This window comes from Ruditapes philippinarum, unplaced genomic scaffold (assembly GCF_026571515.1).
Source record: "Ruditapes philippinarum isolate M1 unplaced genomic scaffold, ASM2657151v2 ctg642_1_1_1_1, whole genome shotgun sequence".
Lineage (NCBI taxonomy): Eukaryota > Metazoa > Mollusca > Bivalvia > Venerida > Veneridae > Ruditapes > Ruditapes philippinarum.
Genome location: NW_026853117.1, coordinates 1 through 23,927, shown reverse-complemented (window position 1 = coordinate 23,927; position 23,927 = coordinate 1). Strand labels below are relative to the sequence as shown.

At 31.9% G+C, this 23,927-nt stretch overlaps 1 protein-coding gene across 1 annotated transcript; it reads left to right on the top strand.

Annotated features, from left to right (window-relative positions):
• Positions 1 to 1,706: 1,706 nt before the first annotated feature.
• LOC132734308 (protein MCM10 homolog) lies at positions 1,707 to 22,581 on the top strand. The gene is made up of 17 exons (XM_060721028.1): positions 1,707 to 2,049; positions 4,544 to 4,571; positions 4,895 to 5,053; positions 6,154 to 6,321; positions 6,779 to 7,012; positions 8,326 to 8,751; positions 9,166 to 9,333; positions 12,204 to 12,338; positions 14,806 to 14,992; positions 15,640 to 15,802; positions 16,112 to 16,270; positions 16,976 to 17,103; positions 18,905 to 18,985; positions 19,424 to 19,522; positions 19,970 to 20,128; positions 21,718 to 21,797; positions 22,403 to 22,581. Exons 2-17 carry the CDS (start codon positions 4,565 to 4,567, stop codon positions 22,579 to 22,581), a joined length of 2,532 nt encoding a protein of 843 aa, XP_060577011.1. The 5' UTR covers positions 1,707 to 2,049; positions 4,544 to 4,564.
• The last annotated feature ends 1,346 nt before the right edge of the window (positions 22,582 to 23,927 follow it).

The following is a 23,927-nucleotide window of genomic DNA, read 5'->3' as shown; positions in this document are numbered from 1 at the left end:
TAAACCAAGACAACATTTGTTAGTGTACAAGTGAAATAAGACAAAAATACAATTACTAAAACGTACAGTAATGTACAGTATTTGTCTGACCACAAAAGTTGAAATATAACTTTACAACTAATTAAGTAATGAAAGTGTAGATTCAAAGAACTGCTTCACTTAATTAGCAAGTCAGGTTTTACTAAATTTGATCTATGTATATTTTATTTATTGAGTTTTTTTTTTACTTTAAAAAAATGTTTTTTTTGTTGTTTTTTTTTCGTTTTTCTGAAAAAAAGATCAGTTATTAATATATATGTTAAATGTGTGATTCATCGTTAAGCTGTGGAAAAAATAACTTCTGAATGAGGACACCTGAAGATTAGTTTGCCTTATTTAGCTTTATTATGTTGTCTTTGCTCACGTGCGGATCCAGTGTTACAGAATTTCATCATGTACAGCAGTATTATTTAAAAATAATTTAAATAGTTGAAACTGAACTTTTAAAAACAGTTATATACGAGAATGTTTTTATATCAATACAAAACAGAACATACATGGTTTTTTTTAATTAGGTACATTCCCCCATTATTAAAATTTCTGTCAATAAAAAGGCTTGCAAACAATAAACTATTTTCCCAAAATTTTAAACAGTTTCTTATTAAGGACTTTTTAATGTCTCTTATTTCGTTAGCAGTGTAGTCTTTTTCAAATATAAAAATTGTTTTTCTCATGGATAAAAACAGTTATTAATGAAAAATGATTTTGATAATAATACAAAATTAGAACATCCCTGGTATTTTTTTTTAGGTACCGCGCGTTTACAAAACTGTCAATAACAGGGCTCTGCAAATTCAATTTGTTCTTAAAGACCACTTGCTCATTTTCTGCGACGTTGATAGGATTTTTCGCTACAAAACTCTACAAAAACCTCATACGTAAACCCATTTCTATTGAATAACAGATGAATGACTATATCCCATTGGTTGGAAAACCATGCCTGGTTTTCCCCCCAATTTTTTTCATTTCCATGTCTATATCCTTGTGAGGAGATGGACTCCATTGATTAAAGTACTATGTTAACATTTTGTTCTAGCCGTATGTCTGCTTCCTCAGAGTGTTACACAGATTTCCGAGTTTATTATGGAAATAAAAGAAATAAAATGTACTCGTTATTTCTTGTGATTTATAAGCAACATTGGATATTTAGGCTATACTTGTGTAGACAAAATGAAAGATATTCGGTTAGTGTTCTTTCATTTCCATATATATATATTAACGGTAAACCTGGGATAATCAAACAATAAATTACGAACCTTATAAAGTAGTTCATATGAAGGGGGAAAACAACAGTATAACAACATAATAAGAACTAAGTTCATAATCTGGAACTTCATTTTTTGATAGTCCTGCGTTCCCTCGTGTTTAATAATAATAATAATAATAATAATAATAATAATAATAATAATAATAATAATAATAATAATAATAATAATTAGAAAAATATGGTTTTATGTCTCTTTACATCCTTTAATTTTTTATCTTACATGATTTGGAGACTGTTAGTATAATATTTCAATAGAAAGTTAAAGATACTTTCGAACTTCTGCTAGAAGTACCTGGTAGTCGTAGATGAACAACCAATCAATTCAAATGGGTATGATTTGGGGTAGGTACACCTAGTTTTGTTATTGGTAAGAACGTGGAAATAAACAAACATATTTTATTAGCACAATTTAAGCATACAAGTGAAAACAATGCCCCAAAATGGCTAATAGGCAGAGATGCTGGTGGCATGGGAACAAGATCTTTTTTACGTGTCTGGCATATTATTCCCCACTCAATTTTAATTAAGGTAGGTCTTGGGGTCATTTTTTTAAAGGTAATTTCTTTAAAATGGGAAAAAATCAATGGGAAAATCAATATAGTAGCCTGACCTAAAGCTATTCTCACAACACTACGTTTTCACGATTACCGATCTGAATTTGCGGGAGTAAACAAAACCGCGTATTTTGAGAAAATAAACAAATTAAAATCTTGCGAGGATCTTTGACTTACAACATTTTAAAGGTAAATTTAGATATGAAAACAAAATTCTTCAGGTTTTTGTCTCGATTGAAGTGAATATATTTTACTAGGGCCTTCTTTACAAAGCAAAGAAGTATGTTTCGTCCTCGCAGCATTTCGCCCTGGGCGGAATGTAACAATGTTTCGTTAACTTTTTATTTCCTCAAACATTATTTATATATTTTAAGAAATGCATATAAGAGCATTTGCCAACCGGCCAGTTCCTCACCTTATCTGTGTCGTAAAGCAAAAATTTATAAATTAAATTTAACTGTTAAATTAATACTTAATTGTAAGTTTTGTAACAGTTTTATTTTATCGTGGACTAACCAGTTCTCAAACCTCTAAGCATTCAAGAGGTCTTTTAGTGTAAATAAAAATATATCTTTATTAAAATTCTTTACATATGTACACTTTAATCTTTATGTAACATTTCTGTCAAATTTGACTGAAATTCAACAATTATAAAAGCTCCATTTTCATCTTGGAAAAGCACAACCCTCTGTTTTAAAACTGACATGGCCTCTTAAAATAAAGAACCTAATCTCAAACCCCTTCAAATATTTCTAAAATTCTACTGTTTATTTTAGCCAAATAAGTGATTGTTATATGACTATCACATGACAATGAAGTATCCTACATGATGCAGGTACATGCTTTAAGATATTTTTGTCTATAATATTCATTTTCACAAATAGTTAATGGTGTATTAATGGGACTTACAAAGGTAATAGCAATTTGTATGAAATTACACAAAGTAATAAAATATGTTATGTAAATATTTGTTCCTATGCACTGTTTTCATTTGACATCAGCAGACATGTCTATCAGAAGCTAAGCTTTTATGCACACAAGTACAGGACATCATAGTCACTTCTAGTAAAAAAATAACAGCACATGAATGAAAGGTTTGAGAATAGGTTGGGTGTGAGAATAGGTACTTATACGATATAAGCCTTTGTATGGTTTGCTTTACAAGGTTTATCAAATGCCATCTTTATGTGATGTTGTAGAATTGAAAATCTAAACTCCCTCCTGTTGTATATGCAGTCCATATTTGTTCACTTGAACAGAGTGTTTTTTTTAGAGAGATCTACAACCAAGCTTAAGGTATTATCATCTGGGCAGTATATGGTTATTGGTATGTTTAAAGCTCACCTTTCACAAAGTGACATGGTGAGCTTTTGTGATTGCAATTTGTCTAGCATATGTCAGTGTCCTTAAACTTTTACTTTAAACCTTATCTCATAAACCCCTAAGCCAATTTCATCCAAACTTTACAGGAATGTTCCTGTAAATTTTTTAAAAATTGTTCAAAGAATTGAATTCCATGCAGTACTCTGGTTGCCATGGCAACAGAAAGAAAAAAAACTTTAAAAAATCTTCTTTTAAAAATCCAAAGAGCGAGAGCTTAGATATTAAGCATAAAACATCTTCTAGTGGATGTCTACCAAGTTTGTACAAACAAAGCCCTAAGGTCAAAATTGGCCAGTCCCAGGGAGTCATTGATTTTCCTTATATATGTCTAAAGTAAATCTTAAAAAAAAATTCCTAAATAAACAAGAGCTAAAGCTTAGTTTCCACAACAACCAGTGACTTCATAGCAGCCATTGACTTTTCATAGCAAACTACTGTAAATTTTCACAGCAAGCAGCAAACATTAACTTTCCATACTAGCAACAATCAAATCTACCATTGAATTTCATAGCAGGCACCAACTTTCAATAAAACCCTTTATTTTGTATAGCAAACACTGACATCTTATTGAACTGTTGTTTTCCCTTAGTAAAGATTTTACACATGCACTATTTCAGATACAAAAACAAACTTTGGTATATGTCAGTTTAAGATTTAGATTTTAATTCTGCTTTCATTTATAGTTTTACTTGTTCCTTCAATCCTTGTCATACAGAATGTTTAAATTCAGGTGAGCGATATTAGGGCCATCATGGTCCTCTTGTTTAAATTATCTCCCTGTTGATTTTCATTATCCAGGACCAAGAAAATCAAACTGCATCGCTTTGTTGACAGCTCTTGTTGTTTTAAAAACAAAAATAATTTTGCTTTCAGGGACAAAATATATTAATAATTACTTTTAAGATTTGTAATATTTTAAATCATGTAATTTAATTTGGATACAAAAAAGACTAGAGATATCTGTTTTACGAACAACATTATTATGCCCCTCTTCGAAGAAGAGGGTGTATATTGTTTTGCTATTAAATGTCTGTCAATCTGTCCGTCGGTAGACCACATGGTTTCTGCTGATTATCTTGAAAATTATTTATCACAAAGTCTTCATTATTTTTCTTTTATCCATAATTGAACACTTCCATGCACCCATTTATGGCAAGTTTCTATAACAAAATTACCAATTATGTGAGTCAAGGGCTAGAAAGGAGGGCATATGTGTTGGTCGACATTTCATGTTTTCTTATATTTCACTTTTTCCTGTTAACTTTTATTAAATTCTTTCCAACTAAATATTCAATTTCAGGTCTGAGCTAAAGAAATAGAAATGGCAGGTGAGCAAATTATTTTATTTTAGACTAATGTATTTATTTCCATTTAAAACATATATAAGTAGGACATGCATATGTGACATGGAAACTTAGTAAATAGTGCCTTTGATTGTATACTGTACTTAAATGCCTGTTTTCCACTTGGCTTTCCTATTATCTCTGCATTGATACATCAGGACATTAGACTTATTGTCATCAACCTAATCAGCCAGTCTTAGATATATAGTCCAAAATGGCAAGACTTTACTTACCTAAAAGGTCAATCAATGACCCTATGGCTATGAATATAATTCTCCTAATTAACCTAATTAATTTCTGGTAAATAGATGAGTGTGAACTAGAGGAACTTACAGCATTTCTAGAAGCTTCTGATGATGAGGAACAGAACAAACTGAAAGAAGTTAAGGAAGAATCTGATAAATCTGATACTGGTGACAAAACTGAAGCCAAGCCAGTAGATAGTAAAAAAGTAGATAATAAAACAGGTACATGTGTGTTGTAACATGGAACAATTCAACATAATATCATTCCATTTCTATGTCAGAGTAATTGTATCATCCTTTATGTATTTTTATCATTCTCTGAAAGTAGTAGCTAAATATTCATTTAAGACTATTTATTATTCTTTAAATGATAATTAAGCATGAAGACTTCAAGTTTATGAAAAGAAAAAAGAAAAACAATAGTAGGTTTAAAATTTTGAAGCAGCAGCCTTGGACTTTTTAATGAATAAATGAAGGGATATTTTAATGAGGCTGAAATTAAAATTATTTCATATTCTAACATTTATTATACACAACTGGTTGCCTAGCAGTTTCCGTCCCCTAGCAGTTTTCCGGCTGTTTATCATTTTCGTCCAGTACAGTCTATTTTTACAGTAAGGCATCCACATTACTTCATCAATCAGAGAGACATTTGTTTTCTATGCTAAACAGCATTTAAAATAGTATAACCATTTTTAAGTTTTGAAGTTTTGCCTGTTATTAAAAGTTAATAAGAGAACTTGCGACTTTCAAAAATAAGCAACACCTGGGGAATTCTAGTTTGAATATGCATGCGCAATAGGTAAATCAATACTTCAGAAAAAAATTTGCAGACAACTCGGAAAAGGTTGGGAAGTTCTGTTTGTCTGATAAAACCATCTTAAAATTGCTTTATGGTACTGAACTATATTCAAAATAAAAAATGTCTGGAAAACTGCTATGAATTTTTGAATTAAGGTGAAAAAAGGTGTTACGTTTCAGGCCTAATTCAAATTAAAAAGTAAAATGAAAGTGCAACATTAAACACATGGAAATGTTGGACAGGTACCTAACTTTGTCCAATGTCAATGTTTTGTACACCTCAGTAGACTGAAATTTATTTTATTTTTATGCAATTTGTGGCCGGAAACTGCTAGGAAACCAGTAGTGTTCAATCATTCAGCATGAATAAGTCTTCCACTCTTCCTACTGCAAAGTAACCTTTTAGACTTTATGATATCAGTATGAAGATATTATTAAAATTCTCATTATTGCAGATTATAAAACAATCTCTATTTTTAAATAATATCTGCTATCCATTAGACCTGAATTATTATTAATAGAAGATGATGAATGCAATCTGGAGGATATAGAAGCATTTTTACAAGCTTCTGATGACGATGATGATGATGACAATGTTGAGTCTGAAACGAAAGAAAATGAAGAAAGAGAAGAACCTGCAAAAGTAATAGAGAAAAGTAAATCTATTCAAGAGGAAATGGATTTTGAAGGTGAATAAAGTTTAATATTCATATCAAAAAGTCACATTATAGTGTGTTTTAGTTTCAGTGTCTAAAGAAGTTTAAATATTGAGACAAATTTTGTTACAAGTGTTGCATCTGTATAGTGTGTAAAATAAGCTTTTGATAACCTTTTAATTACCTTATAAGTTTCTTTTATAATTTTTTCCATATATTATTTCTGAATGTGGAAGTTTTTTCTACATTGTACATGTATTGTTTTAGAATAAATTGTACATGTCAATCATTATTTTTTTTTTTGCTTATCTGTTTTGCAGAAAAGAAAGTGAACTTTAATGACCACTGGGTTGTCTACTTTATTTAAATCTTAAACTGTTGCAGAATTTAATTTTATGCTACATCTTGTTTTAATGAAGCTTATGGGGGAAAACTGTTAGATCTTGATCAATCTGATAGTCATCAATAAGTTAAATGTATTTACTTCTAGATTTTGAGGAAGGTGACTTTCAGGAGCTTGAAGAAATGATGGACTCACAAGATACTGGAACTAGTCAGGGAAAAACAGTAAACCAGTTAGAGCAGGATGTTAACACAACACAGTCTGAGGGTGAAAATGAAGAAATATCTAGGAAGGTTACAGAGGAATCTGATTGTGAAGATGGCACAGATGGAGATGATAGTGGCAGTGATTCTGAAAATCTTGCCCACGAGTTAATTGAAGGTCAGATATGACAGTTTATAATGCTTCTCTGTTTTAAAACTTCGATGATATTAAAGGTAAATGTTATATTTTGCAAAACAATAAAAAGTCTTAAAGCAATTGAACAATAGTGCCATTAAGTTGTCATTATTTGAACAAAAAACTTTGCTGTATTGCAACTAAAAAATCTATTTATTTATATTTTTTTTATTTTTTTCAAAAATAAAATTATTAGACTATTTTAATGAAACGAACAGAAAGGTCCAACAGAAATTCAATAGTATGGTTGCCTTTTACATGTATTTGTTGTTATTTCCCCCTTGAGAATAGTTGAATGTTTTGCAATGTAATGACTTAACATTTAATTAAAACAATATCTTTCAATATAGTAAAATAAAGACTTGTTTGGATATTTTTTAATGTTTTGATCCTTAATTTTTATGCCCCCACAGAGTGGGAGCATATAGCGTTGCACTTGTCCGTCCGTCCGTCCGTACGTCCGTCCGTACGTCCCGAAATCTTGTGAACGCAACTCCTCTTAAACCGGATGGCAGATTTTGCTTAAACTTCCAGGGATGAACAACCTTAATGTGTAGATGGTAGTAAAGGAAGGAATTTTTGCTGCGACCAAATTTAACAGAATTATGGCCCTTTGTTGATTTTTTCACTATATACCATGTAAAAATTTTGTGAACGCAACTCCTCTTAAACCGGATGGCAGATTTTGCTTAAACTTCCAGGGATGAACAACCCTAATGTGTAGATGGTAGTAAAGGAAGGAATTTTTGCTGTGACCAAATTTAACAGAATTATGGCCCTTTGTTGATTTTTTCACTATATACCATATAGAAATTTTGTTAACGCAACTCCTCTTAAACCGGATGGCAGATTTTGCTTAAACTTCCAGGGATGAACAACCCTAATGTGTAGATGATAGTAAAGGAAGGAATTTTTGCTGTGACCAAATTTAACAGAATTATGGCCCTTTGTTGATTTTTTCACTATATACCATATAGAAATTTTGTGAACGCAACTCCTCTTAAACCGGATGGCAGATTTTGCTTAAACTTCCAGGGATGAACAACCTTAATGTGTAGATGGTAGTAAAGGAAGGAATTTTTGCTGCGACCAAATTTAACAGAATTATGGCCCTTTGTTGATTTTTTCACTATATACCATATATATGTTGTCAGTGGGGGCATCCGTGTCCTTTGGACACAGTTCTAGTTTAATGTTAATTTGCTACTTGAATCATGCACTAGAAATTTTGCAATTGAATTTTTTCTATATGAGCATTTAAAATAGAATTGTCATACATGTGTTGTATTTTATAGCTGAAATGGCTGCCATGGCAAAAAGAATGAAAGAATTGAAATCATTGCTGAAAAAGTCCAAGTCTAGTCCAGAGTCATGCAAGAAAAAGTCCAAAACCAGTCCAGAATCAGAAAAGAACAAACATAAATCACATTCTAATGGAAAGTCTAGAACCAGTCCAAAATCACAGAATACAGATTCTTTGGGGAAAAAACATTCTCATAAAATTGACAGTGATAAAAGCTTGAAAACAGATAAGCAGTCTAGTTCAGACCTTTTAAAAAGGCAAATAGATAAGCACAAAGCAATGCTAGAGGCTAAGGGAAAGAAAAGTGACAGGCATTTTAGCAATATTGCTGCAGGGAGTTCACAGAGTTCTAGCCAAAGTTCAAAATCTAAAGAGAAAGAATCTTTAAAACTAAAACAGAATTTGAAAAAGGAAACAGGTAAAAAAAATTTTCATGGATTTTTCTTACTTTGCTAAATATTTATATGTTGCTGTTGTGATTAAAAGTTCATAGTTACATGTACTTGTTCAAGCCTGAAGTACTACAACTAGTGTCATTTGGTTTCTTCCAATAAAAACTGGAATGTTGACATTTGATTTTAGCAATGTTAATTGATGTCACGTAAAACCCGTTAAACCCAAGCCAAAATCAAATAAAGAAAAGCTAATACATTGTGTATTTACACGAAGGACTGTGTTTTGTGCATTTTAGTGTTATTGAAAAGGGGATATGTTTAAAGCATATATTATGTAATCATTTTAATATCTGTTGATATTTCTTGTAAAACATTTATGTACAAACAATAATGAAACCTGTTACATGATTTCTTTGTTTTTGTTTGAATATTTTCAGATGATGATGGCAACCCATTCTTTGCCAAATCTAGAGACCCTTGTGAGCAAAGTGGTTCTCGACCAGCTATATTATGTAACAAGAAAGGAAACACTGCAGATGAGCCTGTAGATTCTAAGACATTATTTGGTGATTCTGATGACAGTGATTGGGATGATTTAGCTGGAGGTTTGTACCAAGAAATTGTATATTATTTCATTAAGTTTAATAGTGGTTTCTTGCTGGTATATGATGGAGAACTTAGGTTGTGCTGGTTAATGATGGAGAACTTAGTTTGCGCTCGTAATGTTGACTAAGAATAAATGGCAACTCACAATATCAGAACTTAAACAGTAAGTGGTGATTCATTCTTTTGTAATTTTTAGCTCGACTATTCGATAAGAATAAGTAGAGCTATTGTAGTCACCCGAGTGTCTGCGTCGGCGTATCCACTTACGTTAAAGTTTTTGTAATACCTCGAATATTTTCAAAGTCCATTGACATATGGCTTTGAAACTTTGCACACTAAGTCTTGTTCACCATCATAACCCCAACCTGTAGACAGGAGGAGGTAACTGTATCAAGCATTTGGCAGAATAATGCCTTTTTTAGCTCACCTGTCACAAAGTGACAGGGTGAGCTTTTGTGATCGCTTTTCGTCCGACGTCCGTCCGTAAACTTTTACTTTAAATGCCATCTCCTCATAAACCACTAAGCCAATTTCATCCAAACTTCACAGGAATGTTCCTTTGGTGGTCACCTTTAAAAATTATTCAAAGAATTTAATTCCATGCAGAACTCTGGTTGCCATGGCAACCAAAAGAAAAAACTTTAAATATCTTCTTTTAAAAAACCCAAAGAGCTAGAGCTTAGATATTTGGCATGAAACATCTTCTAGTGAGTGTCTACCAAGTTTGTTCAAATAAAAGCCCTGGGGTCAAAATTGGCCCCGCCCCAGGGGGGTCATTGATTTTCCCTATATGCATATAGTAAAAATTTAAAAAATCTTCTTTTAAAGAACCCAAAGAGCTAGAGCTTAGATATTTGGCATGAAACATCTTCTAGTGAGTGTCTACCAAGTTTGTTCAAATAAAAGCCCTTTGGTCAAAATTGGCCCCGCCCCAGGGGGTCATTGATTTCCCCTATATGCATATAGTAAAAACTTAAAAAAATTCTTTTAAAGAACTCAAAGAGCTAAGATATTTAGCATGAAACATCTTCTAGTGAATGTCTACCAAGTTTGTTCAAATAAAAACCCTGGGGTCAAAATTGGCCCCGCCCCGAGGGTCATTGATTTTCTTTTTATGTGTATAGCAAAAACTTTAAAAAATCTTTTTTGAAAAAACCCAAATAGCTAGAGTTTAGATATTAAGCATGAAACATCTTCTAGTGAGTGTCTACAATGTTTTTTTAAATAAAAGCCCTGGGGTTAAAATTGGCCCCGCCCTGGGGGTCATTGATTTTCCTTATATGTGTATAGCAAAAACTTAAAAATCTTCTTTGAAAAAACCCAAATAGCTAGAGTTTAGATATTAAGCATGAAACATCTTCTAGTAAGTGTCTACAAAGTTTGTTCAAATAAAAGCCCTTGGGTCAAAACTGGCCCCGCCCCAGGGGTGTCATTGTTTTTAACTATATGTGTATAGTAAAAACTTATAAAATCTTCTTTTAAAAAACCCAATGAGCTAGAGCTTAGATGTTTAGCATGAAACATCTTCTTATGGGTGTCTACCAAGTTTGTTCAAATAAAAGCCCTGGAGTTTATACTGGCCCCGCCCCGGGGGCCTATATACAGGTGAGTGACCTCAGGGCCATCATGGCCCTCTTGTTCAACTTAGAATTTACATTTAAGTTTGCATACCACCTCAGATATTTTCATATTCTATTGACATCTGGCTTTGAAACAAGTTGAAATTTTATACTCTTCTTTGAGAGCATTATAGGACTCTCTTCAAGGCCTATAACTGTAACATGGATTTAAAGAAAAAAAATGCCCTTTTGTTAACTTAGAAACTTTTACATTATCAAGGCTTTTTTTACTATCAAGCACTAAGAATAGTTGAGCCTTGCTGTCCTACCGACAGCTCTTGTTATGTTAAAACTCTAGACCAGGGGTTAATGATATTGTATCTACTAAAATATGGAATAGTACCTGATTAACAAACAAGTGTGCTTTACTTTAGCATTTTTCTCAAATATTTACAAGTTATATAGGATAATGTATCTACTTAAAGCATTGTGCACATTTGTCTGCTTCATAGAAATTCACACTTTTTTGACACCTATTTGAAGACTAGTGAGACTATTCCTGTTATCCTGTTAGCTTGGTGTCGGCGTAACATTTTGGTTAAAAGGTTTCAAGTTACTTCTTGTACAAAATCATATCTCATCAAACATTAAAAATATTTTAGGTCATATTAGAAGGCTCATAACTCTATCATGGATTCTGATTGAATTATGGCCCTTTGCAAAATAAAAAAATCCTGATGCAACATCAGTCTTTTAAAACACTTGACTCTTGAGAAATGTCTTTATGACCATAAATGGAGGTCTATATCTAAGACCCATAACTCTGACATTGATTTTGACTGAATTATGGCCTTTGGTGAACTTTGAAAATTCTTGGTTAGTTTTGTCTGCAATATAAATCATCAAAACTTCTGAAGGTATCCATTTGAGACTGAATACATTGTACTTGTCCTTTTGATCATAATTTGAGGTTTATGTCCAAAGCAAATAACTCTGGTATAGATTTTGACTGAATTATGGCCCTTTGTCACAAATTTGGGGGGAAAATGGTTAAATTTCAGTATTCATTCCAAGAATCAAACTATGTAATGAAATCTTCCTTTTTGTTAATTCCTACATCATCCAGACTTTGTTTGATTATCAAGCGCTGAGCACAATGACCTTATGATATGTTTTGTTTTTTCCCCCATCATATTGCTAACCCACGTAAGCACATGTTTATTTGTCATATTATTGATTTGTACACTTCAATGATATACATAATGGTGCAAAATTTTATACTTTTAACTTAATGTTTTATTTGTCAACAGAAGAGAAATCCAAGTTGAGTGAAGAAGGGAAGGAATTGAAGAAGTTGATAAATTCTGGTCATAAGACTCGGCAAGCTCATATGCCTAACTACGATCCTGCTGTCCTTAAGAAACCTAATATATCAAGATGGACAGGTAAAATGCTAAAGGTTTTAGTGAAGAGCATTTGGTTTATACAGAATTTATTTTAGTTTGATTGTGTAGGAAGTTATAAGCTTAAAGACTCACTTTTGAATCCGTAACTGGAACCAACCAGTATTGAGCAATGAGTGTAAAGTTTCTTGCTCAAGGAAACAACAACTTGCCCTAGATGGAGTTTGAACCTTAGCAGCTAGCAATCATTAGAATACCAGTCTGACATTTTAACCACTTGGCCATGCCGCAATAGCATTTGCAGGCAACTTTTGATACAAAACACATAGTAATATATGATTTGCAGTTTGAAGTACACTATGATATACTGGCATGGTATAGTTATATAAACATTTTTACTGCATCCTGTTATATCTGACGGGTGTTTTTTACTAAAAATGTTATTTAAATATTCTGTCTTTAGATATCTTAATTTTGAGCTAGATCAATAATATAGATTTAAGTATTCTTTTCCTCATTAATGTTAAGGTGACAACGGAGTCAAATATCACTGAAAATACCTAAAATGAGATTTTTTGCTAAGTAGATTTATCAACCTTTTCTGAACACATTTTTGATTTAATTTTGGAAGCAGTTAGTCCAAAAAATGTGTTTTTAAACGTTTTAAAACGGAACCTATACTATTTGTATCTGCTATTCGCGTAACCTGTTGATTATCGATAACGCTCCGCCCCCTGTTGAGGCATCAATGAGGGAAATCGGTAGTTCCATATATCCGTGAATTACAGGTCCATACTGGTCCATACTTCTCGTAATACATGTATCGTACAACTAACTTACATCTTTTATGAATATCTCAACATTTAGCCTTTTTTATAAATTAAGAAATTGTCGGCCAATGTACGTAACATAATGTATGAAACATAAATAATTAAGCATAGCGGCAAATCGCACGACCACGGGGTTGATTAAAAATGTAGTTGCTAAAATATCCATAATGTGTGAAAATAATTTGTGTGTCCCGTTAATCTGATAGATATTACGTTGAGTTGATAGACTTTTGTACGGATTCAAAGGCTTACTTTACATTCAACCTCGTTTTCTAACAATGTCAAGTAAAACAACAACAAAAACAGACAACATTTTTATATGTGAACGCCTATGTGACTTGTGGAAAGGTGTCCCTGACAAATTTCTAAACCATTTTAGATTGTCTAAGGATGATTATTTCTCTATAAATATAAAAAAAGATATTAAAATATATTCTCAGTGAAAATAAATTGTTCGCCAGTAAATCGGACACAGTACTAATAAATCTGGGACAAAGTATGAAATTTATTGTCTATCCCGGTAGAAACTGGATCTCTATGCCGTGCATAGATGATATTCATAATAGGAGTCAAGAAGGCCAGATCATAATGATCTAGTAATACCTTTTATTTCTATTAAAATATGTGAAGCATTATCAATTTGGTGGAAAAAATATATAATATCCCGTGCTTATTTGTACATCTACCATGGACTTTAAAAGACTGTCAGAAGCTTAGTATTTTGTTATTTTATTTTATATTTTAACGACTACACAGGCAGAGTGATACTGGTATAATACAATAATAATGCTAATGATAATAATAATAAACTTTAAAAAGGAAACAATTAAATACCCCGCTAGCGGTGCGCAAATGCGTTCCATTTCCCCCCACTGAGTGCCTCAATTTTACCGATAGTCACGTGACATGTGAGACAGATACCAGACGATCAGTAAATCACGTAAGAATTGAAGAAATTTCAGCTATAAACTGATATTAATCAGCAGCTTTTTAATTGGTCAGATGTCACTGGGTCATAAAATGTTGTTAGAGTATGTTACCGCAACTTGTGATCCTCTCTGGTGCGATATTTGTGTATTATGCAATTATATAGCGTGAAACGTAGGGGTCCGAGAGAGAACAGCCGATTTATGACACTTCGTTTGATGCGGGTCGGACTAACTTTGAATCGGCATAACTTTTTTAATAATCAAGCAATTAACATGCGGTTTAAAGCACATGAAAGGAAATTCATTTACGGAGGGAACCGTGCCAGGGATTTTTGTTTGCTCAATAGGCGACTTAATTATCTTTAATTACGTAATATGTATGGTGAAAAAAGTCGCATAAAATGTTTGACGTTACGTAATATTTTTTTGAGAAAAGATAGAAAAAATTTGAGACACGGTTCCCTAGATAATATAAGTATGGTTATTTTCAAAAAGTTTGATGACAAAAAATTTAAAAATGACTTTGATATGACGATTTAAAATTTTAGGATTTTTATTCAAAATCAATCATTTACAAAGGCATTTTTTTCAAATATGTTATTTTTTATGATGATCAACGACATTTAATGCACAAAGATTAAATAAATAACAATTATTACTAAAATAACTTTGTTTAAATGACATTTATGTGAGTACCACGGAAAGTGTCTGTTGTCACCTTAAAATCAAGAAATGTAATTGATGTTTCAGAAACAAATTCAAAACCGCTCAGAATTCATCCAATACAGCAAGTATCCCAGAAACCAGCACTTGACCCAGTTACAGGTACTGTTAGTGGTAAATACAAGGTGAAGGATGAGTACATGCAGAAATCTACCATAACAAAGGAGGATGTGCGTGAATCTGTGACGGACCCCTTCTGCGGAATCCGTATCATGTAAGTTGCTAGTACGATGAAAAAGTTAAGTCTGTTGCTGTTTTAAGTATCTTTGTTCAAGTGATTATGCTTACCTGTCAAAGGTCATTTGAACCTGTCCTATTAAATTCTTGAAAGGAATAGGAATTATCTGTAGTGACAAAATTGTACAGCTTGGCATGGTTTTCCTCTGACATAAAAGTGTTAATACAACTTAAATGCCGGGCAAAAGACCAACAAAAAATGAACAAGATTTAGATTTTATTAAAGTATTTATTGGTTATAAGTCATTTTTTTCGATATGATTAGAAGTTACTACATATTCACATTGTTGTGATTTATATTTACTATTGCTGAGAGATAATAAAATTACTGAAACAACATTTTTTCAACACATCTTAAAAACAATGTAAAATCAGATATATTTCAAGCAAGTCACATATACTGTCATACTGTATTTTATGCATTGTAAATCTATAAGGAGAAGGCCTTTATAAGCTCAGCTTTGGGACCCAATCCTTTTTCAACATATCATGTTTATATTGTGTTCATTATTGTCTGTATATATATTGTGAATTTGTTTGCAATAAACTATGTTTAAACTAACATTTTTGGTTAAATTTCAGTTTATTTAATTTTATAAATTAATTTCATAATACTTCTATCAGAAATCCTAGAGTACCAATGGATGTGTTTAAAAGAAAAATGGAAGGCCGTAATCTTGTAAAAATTTCTAGACTTGTGTCTAAAATGGGAACAGACTTACAGAAGGACAACTGGGTGACTCTTGGAGTTGTTGTTCACAAGACAGAGCCCCGACAGTCTGCTGCTGTAAGTATATAACATTATAGCAGATTTAATGACAACAGGAGCAAATGGCTTATTAAGTAAGAAAGATGCTAAAGCTTATGAGTTTGTCTTTTACAATCTCTTTCATAGAAACTCTGTTTGACATTGAGATAATGTTGAATCCAAGGCAGTAAGGTATTAATACTGTCTGCCTACAACTGCAAACAAAATGTGATGTGCCATATCTTGGAATTATCCCCAAATAACATGTACAATATTAGTAACATTCTTGATACATGTATATTCTTTTTACTTTACTGTACTGTAAATTGATATATAACATGTTTGCAGGGTAAAGCATACTGTATATGGAAGCTGAGTGATTTACAGAACTGTGATAAAACTGTTACATTTTTCCTGTTTGGGAATGTATACAAGGAACATTGGAAGAATGATCTAGGTGTGGTCATTGGTCTGCTCAACCCATCTATCATGGATAAAGCTGAAAAGGTTTGGAGATGATTTTTTCCAATTGCTAAGAGGTTTCACCATATTTGAAAGAAACTGGGTAGAACTTTATTTAAAAATATATAGGCAGCCAGCCACCAGCCCGAAGAAATCTTACAGTTTTCTCTAAAAAAAAAAAGGAAGTTTGCTGTTTTATAAATATGTTATAAATATTCCTGACAGGTTATATTAATAATATCTGTCATATGTTGCGGTTCGGACCGGAATATCCGTCCCGAGGGGACCTGCCCATGGGCGGGTTCCCGAGGTACGGATATTCCGATCCGAACCGCAAACATATGTCAGATATTTTTTCTTGCATATTCTGCCATATTATTTCATATTTAAAATGGTTTACCTCAATGCGATATATGTTCATGAAAATTAAAGTCATTTCATCCATTACTATTTTCTTACAAAAGCGTATGAACTTACAACTTAAATAACAACAGTGAAATGACGTCATCATAAGCACATATTTCCCTTCTAAAACGACGTCAATTTAACGCGGTTCATCCATAAAGTGCGGTAAAATGACGTTGTTGTTTGGCACGCGACTCATCTGGAACCCCCCATGCCAGATGAAATTTCCGGCATGGGTAAAACTCACGGAAACGCCAGTCTGCTATGCAAGAAGACAGAATATTAGTACATGAACATGTTGTATGTATTACTGTGTATTATATTATAGATTGTTTTTTTTCACAGAATCAGGCTGAATTAGCTATTACAATTAATCATCCTCAACAACTTCTAATGATGGGTATCTCAAAAGATCTTGGACGATGCCGTGGTACAACCAAGGCTGGTTCACCTTGTTCATCTTTTATTAACAAGTAAGTGACTTGATTCAATTATAACATATGTGATTAATTCTGCAATAGACAATAAGTTTATTAAAAACTTTTGAATGCCAACAGGTGATAATGACAGATGAATTCTGCTAATTTGAGTCACACCAGCATACTTGGAAGTACATTTTGTATACTCTGACAATTTTTAGATTCTTAATTGATAGGTGCTTGAGGTATTTAGTATTTTAATTTATTTTAATTTATAGTTCAGTCTACAAAATCTACATGGTAAATGGCTGAAAAATTTAACTATACTGGGATCCTTCATGCTTACCGGACAATCAGTTTACAGGACAAAATCTATTCTTGTCAAATAAGGCTTTATCTTTTGCTTCAATTCAAAAATCACCTGGTCTGAATCGTACACACGCTTTCTATTTCAAAGTAAATAACAACAAAACCATTTTCAAGTAAATATTTTTGATTCAGTTCTTTATTTACTAACTTACCCTTTTGTTTACTAGTTATTTCATGACCTGGTCTATATGACTGAAATACTGTTGGAAAAAGGCGTAAAATGAAACAAACAAACATGACCTGGTCATGCGGGGGAATAATCTGTTCTGCGAATGCCCGAATATTGAGGCCCTTAATGGGTTATTTTAGATAGGTTTTACTTTTATTTCTTCTCAATGTTATCGCAGAAGACAATCGTAACAAATTTTAATGATAAAAAGTAATTTTAAATTTAGTTAAAACAAGATCTTGTTGTTCTCTTTTACAAAGAAATGCAAAATTAAAAAAAAAAACGGGTAATGCCCATGGGAGGAAACTCTACATGAAATGTAAATAAAATAGATTTTATTGCTATTTCAACATGCTTCATGATGACCAAAAGGAAACTGTATGACAAAGAACAGAATTCCATCTGAATATCAAAATGTTTCATATGTTTAAGAATTATGAAGAATCAATATGTTAATTGAGTTAATAGTGTTAATTTCAATTACACCCCTATATTGGCCTCTTCGTAACAAGCATGGCTGCTCTGTTTATTCTACTGACATACATGGTTTTACCATATCTTAACCTTGCCATTCAATAGTCGTAGTTTCCTTCCTGATTATTTAAAGATTAATTTCAATTCATGACTTCAAAATTTTTTGAAACACAATGTCTGGTAAATTGAGTTGTTTACACGATTTGTTTCCTCTTATAATGCCCTACTTTAAAGACACATTTCTACGGTCAAATGTTTAATTTCATGTTTGATATAAAGAACGTTTAGTTGTATTAAGAACCCAAAATTATTTGGGTAAAATTCCATTCTTTTTCATTATATTAAATAAAAGTTACAGCGAAAAAACATCATATTTTGTCCTGTAATATGTAGGATCCCAGTAGAATATGTTGTGGATGTTTTTTCTGTGAACAGTTATTGACTTTAGTGGCTACATATATCTTAAACAGTGCAGTACCATACAGCATAAAATATAATTATGAACTGTCTGAAAGATTTAAATAATATTATTGAATATCCATGTGATTGAACATCAAATGATAATAAATGCAATTTTTTTACAAGAATGAGATTATTGTAAAGTCAATGAGTGTTAAGTCAATGTTTACGATCATTAATGTGTAGTGATAAACTTGAAAAAAAATTTTTGTCTGTATGTATGGTAATAAAATGTTAAGAACTTAGGGTAATAAAAGTTTGTTAAGAATTGACATTGAATTGAAAACTAACATACATGTAGAGCATGTTGAGAAGTATATAAAGTTTATCATTGGTTCACACATATATAGTTTTGTGCTAAACTTTTTTACAAATTCTATATAGGATGCAAGGAGAATTCTGCACATACCATGTACAGTCAGCATATAGAAAATCCAGCTCAAAACGTACAGAACTTCAGGCTAGGTAAACTGTTAGTAGCATATTACAGAATATTTGCCATTAACTTACTCTGTATTAACTGTTGTAATCAGTAAGATTAGCTTATGGTGAAGCAATTTTTTAACAAGATTTATCTTATGCAAATTTACTTCCTAGAAATGATGCAAGTATTTTTTATGATTGTAAGCTTTTGAACAAGTGATAGTTTGATGTAAAAGTTTTTCAAAGTTTTCCTTAGTCGAGGTTTTCTGACAATTTGAACTGCAACAATTTGAAAGTGTATGGCATTGTTCAAAAATTACCATGATTTCAAATAAGCTCAGAAATTGAATTTCAAAATAACGTTCATTGTAAATATGTTACTGTTAATAAAAAAAGGCAAGAATATTTCTTATAAGACCTAGTAGTGGTTTTGTTAAAATAACATTTTCTTTTTTTTATTGTATTTTATATTAATTTCAGCACTGGGATCACACCAAAAGCCTTCACTCAACAGAAAAATAAAAACGCCGCAGGATCTGGATGTTTTTTCTATGGAGGAAACACTTACACTACACAGAGGTATAGAAACTACAATATTTCTGTATTACATGTCTACATTATATGAATAAAGACCATTGCATTCTATAGCTATCATATTGGACATGAATAATATATATTTAATATAGAACCGTTAATATCCCCTTTACTATACAATGTATTGTATGTATCATAGCCATTATGTCAAAAGATTATAACAGTGGGTCAATTTAGCTAAAACATACTTAAATTAAATGATGAATATTTTAAGGTTTTAAAGTTAATTTATAAGGTAGAGTATCCTTAAAAAAATTGTTTAAAAACATTTTCTTGTGGTTGTCCTCATTATAAGTATCATTCCAGGGATTTAAAATCAAAATTTAATCAACTTTCACCATCAAATGAAAATTTTATTGATAGAAAAGTGAATGATGGGCACTGGTCAGTATAAGATAATATTAAATGAATATTTTATTATTATTTAAATAGACCACAGGCAAAATCTTCAAAGGATAGAATGACCTTGAACAAATTACAGTCATTTGAAGCAAAGAAAGCTCCTGGGAAAATAACAACATTGTCACTTCATGACCTTGAACCTGATGATGAGAAGAAGATTGATAAATTACGCCAAAAAGATAAAGATCTGTAAGTATGATTTAAAGGAGGACCACATTTTCATCATTACAGCCTCTACAGGCTATTTACATTACCACATTTTTATCATTACAGCCTCTATAGGCTATTTACATTACCACATTTTCATCATTACAGCCTCTATAGGCTATTTACATTACCACATTTTCATCATTACAGTCTTTATAGGCTATTTAAATGACCACATTTTCATCATTACAGCCTCTATAGGATATTTACATGACCACATTTTCATCATTACAGCCTCTATAGGCTATTTAAATGACCACATTTTCGTCATTACAGTCTTTATAGGCTATTTACATTACCACATTTTCGTCATTACAGCCTCTATAGGCCATTTACATTACCACATTTTCATCATTACAGCCTCTATAGGCTATTTAAATGACCACATTTTCATCATTACAGCCTCTATAGGATATTTACATGACCACATTTTCATCATTACAGCCTCTATAGGCTATTTAAATGACCACATTTTCGTCATTACAGTCTTTATAGGCTATTTACATTACCACATTTTCGTCATTACAGCCTCTATAGGCTATATTACATTTTCGTCATTACAGCCTCTATAGGCTATTTACATTACCACATTTTCGTCATTACAGCCTCTATAGGCCATTTACATGACCACATATTCATCATTACAGCCTCTATAGGCCATTTACATGACCACATTTTCGTCATTACAGCCTCTATAGGCTATTTAATGACCACATTTTCGTAATTACAGTCTTTATAGGCTATTTACATTACCACATTTTCGTCATTACAGCCTCTATAGGCCTATATTACATTTTCGTCATTACAGCCTCTATAGGCTATTTACATTACCACATTTTCGTCATTACAGCCTCTATAGGCCATTTACATGACCACATATTCATCATTACAGCCTCTATAGGCCATTTACATGACCACATTTTCGTCATTACAGCCTCTATAGGCTATTTACATTACCACATTTTCTTCATTACAGCCTCTATAGGCCATTTACATGACCACATTTTCATCATTACAGCCTCTATAGGCCATTTACATGACCACATTTTCATCATTACAGCCTCTATAGGCCATTTACATGCCCAATTTTTCGTCTTACCCTCTATAGGTATTTAATTAAATTTTTTTTTTAAAGCCTTATAGGGGAAAAAAATTAAAAAGTTGTATTTTATTTCAAGTTTTAATGTTAAAGGTTTAAATTTTTTTACTTTTGGTGTCTAGTAGGCCTATGAAATGAAAAGGGTGCAAAATTAAACCATTTGAGTCTACATTTTTTGTTTTTTTTTATTTACATGAAAGTCTTGTAATGTTAATAGGAAAAAAAATTTGGATATTTTAAAACTTTGAATAAATTTAAATGCTCTACAAAATTTTCTATATAGACATTGAATTATTACAAATTATTGTAAAAGTAAAAATTGAAAAAATGTTAAAAAATAAAAACCCGGCCCCACCTAGTTAAGGGACAAAGACTTTTGGTTTTGTTTTTAAAAAAAATTTTCTGAAAAAATTTAAAATGTGGAAAAAAGATTAAATTATAATACATGTATTTATGATTTTTTTTTTTTCAGATTACAACTTTTGTCTGTTCCATCAGCTGGGTCTATGAACTTTGTAAAACATCTTGTGAAGAAAGATGCAAACCCAACAGGTAATTTAGATAATTTAGATAAACAAATATTGATGTTACACAGTTTATAAGCTGTGCATGATTACTCCTTTTCTTGAGTTAAATTGAATTTGGTATAATATTGATTCATATAGCCTGATTACATTGGAAGCCATATTTAAAAAAATCTTTTGATTAAGTTACATTTAATATGTAACTCTATCATTAGGGTGATTTTGTAACTTTTCAGCTTTGGTGGTGATGAAGATCCTTCACCCCCTAGATAATATATTCCATTACAATATTGATAAAATTTCAGAACCATAAGCTATATAATTTGCTGCTTTAGCTTAGAAAAACCAGACATGCTGTGTTTTCCATTTTATAACAGTTTTTAGCAGTATAAGAAACTTCAGTATCAAAATACAAGGATTTTGAAGCTAACTTTATAGTCTAGTCAGACTGCACAAATGTACAATCTGGCCTCAGTATACTGGTATCATAATGTTTATTTCATTACTGTTAGTTCTCAAAAGAAGTCGAAACTTTTTCTGTTTAAATCGCTGTTTATTGTGTGAAATTCTGTGTTAATTACAGTTTGGAGACAAAAGGAATTATATCTTACTGTTTTCATTTGTTATTTACAGTAAATAAAATAGACGAAGGTGATATAGTACCATCTGCTTCTGCTAAAGATCTTCTTAAGCAACACTCAAAGACACTCCTGCAGAAGAAAAAGGAGGTTGAATTGTTGACAAGTACGCCAACACTTGGCAAGGGTATTGGCTTTTGGACAAGAGATTTCATTGGATGCACCAATAAATAAAAGGGAAAGGAAAAGCATCAGCAGAATTAAGCAAAGTATTGATGCACCCAAGGCCAAGAAAAATTCTGTGTCTGGTTTGTTTTATTTTCCTGAGAAAAATTGGCTGATTTATTGCCCTTTTTCCTTGCAAGAAAATTGTATGTTATACCTTTGAGATTCAAATCTTTATCCCCTAAATGGTTTTAATTTGATTAAAGATGGTTTAGTTATGCAGTACAGTAACATTATTTGTATTTTATATGTGCATATGTCTGTGTCAGCTTAATTGAAGACATAAAAATGAAAAATAAAAATGATGCTTTTTTTTTTCTTGCATTGCAGCGATTGGCCATTGCAAAGATTAAATCTAAAGGTGGGTAAACAAAGAAGATCCAAATTCTGTGAGGAAGAAAATTACATCACCTGAGGCAAGAGAAAAGATTAGAAAACGAGTTGCTGAAAGACATGGGTATGTGTCGCTTTGTAACATTGCATATGAAATATATTGCTGCATTTAGGCTTAAAATAAATATTGTTTGTTTTATTACCAAAAAAAAATGATGATTTATTACCAAAAAAATGGTTTTTACAAAAAAAACACTTGTAAAAAACGTATGTCTGATAAAAGTTTTTGGTTCATCAACAAAATATTTTGGATAAAAAAAATACCTACTTACTTATCCTACCCAGACTGGGATGGGTTTTGGGAGGAAAAACAAAGATCATTTTAAGGCTGGTTTCTTTATATTCTCTTTATATTAACAGAGGATGATAACACTGGGGAACTCTAGTAGTAAAGAGCCTCCACAAAAGAAATCCAAGCTGCTGGGAGATCTAGATCTAAACTCACCTGATGTACAACAATTATTGAAGAAAAAATCAAAACAAAAGGAGCTCTGGCAGAAGTATGATTATTTAATTACCTTAGATTGGTTAATTTTAAAAATTGTAATATTTAACCCATCAAAAATCCAGTTATATGCTTTCTTTTTTTTTTACCCCCGGTTTTAAAAAAGGGGACGTTTTATGGTAACCCCCCTGGGGGGCGGGGCGGAGCGGGGGCCGCCCAATTTTGCCCGGGGCCAAAATTCCCCTCTGTAGGGAGGGTTTTTAATGAAATTTCAAAAAAATGTTCCCCACTATGAGGACCCAGTGTCGGCAATAAACCAGGTTTGGGGGTAAAGGTCAAGGTCCCCTTAGAGTTTTTAAAAAATGCTTGTCCGGAGAAAAATTTCCCAATTTGTATAAGGGAAATTTAAATTTATTACTTGGCCAAAAATGTTCCCATTGTGGGGGCCCAGAGTGTCGCGTGAAAAGATTGGGGTTTGGGCCAAGGTAAGGTAACCATAGAGGTAAAGTTCAGATAA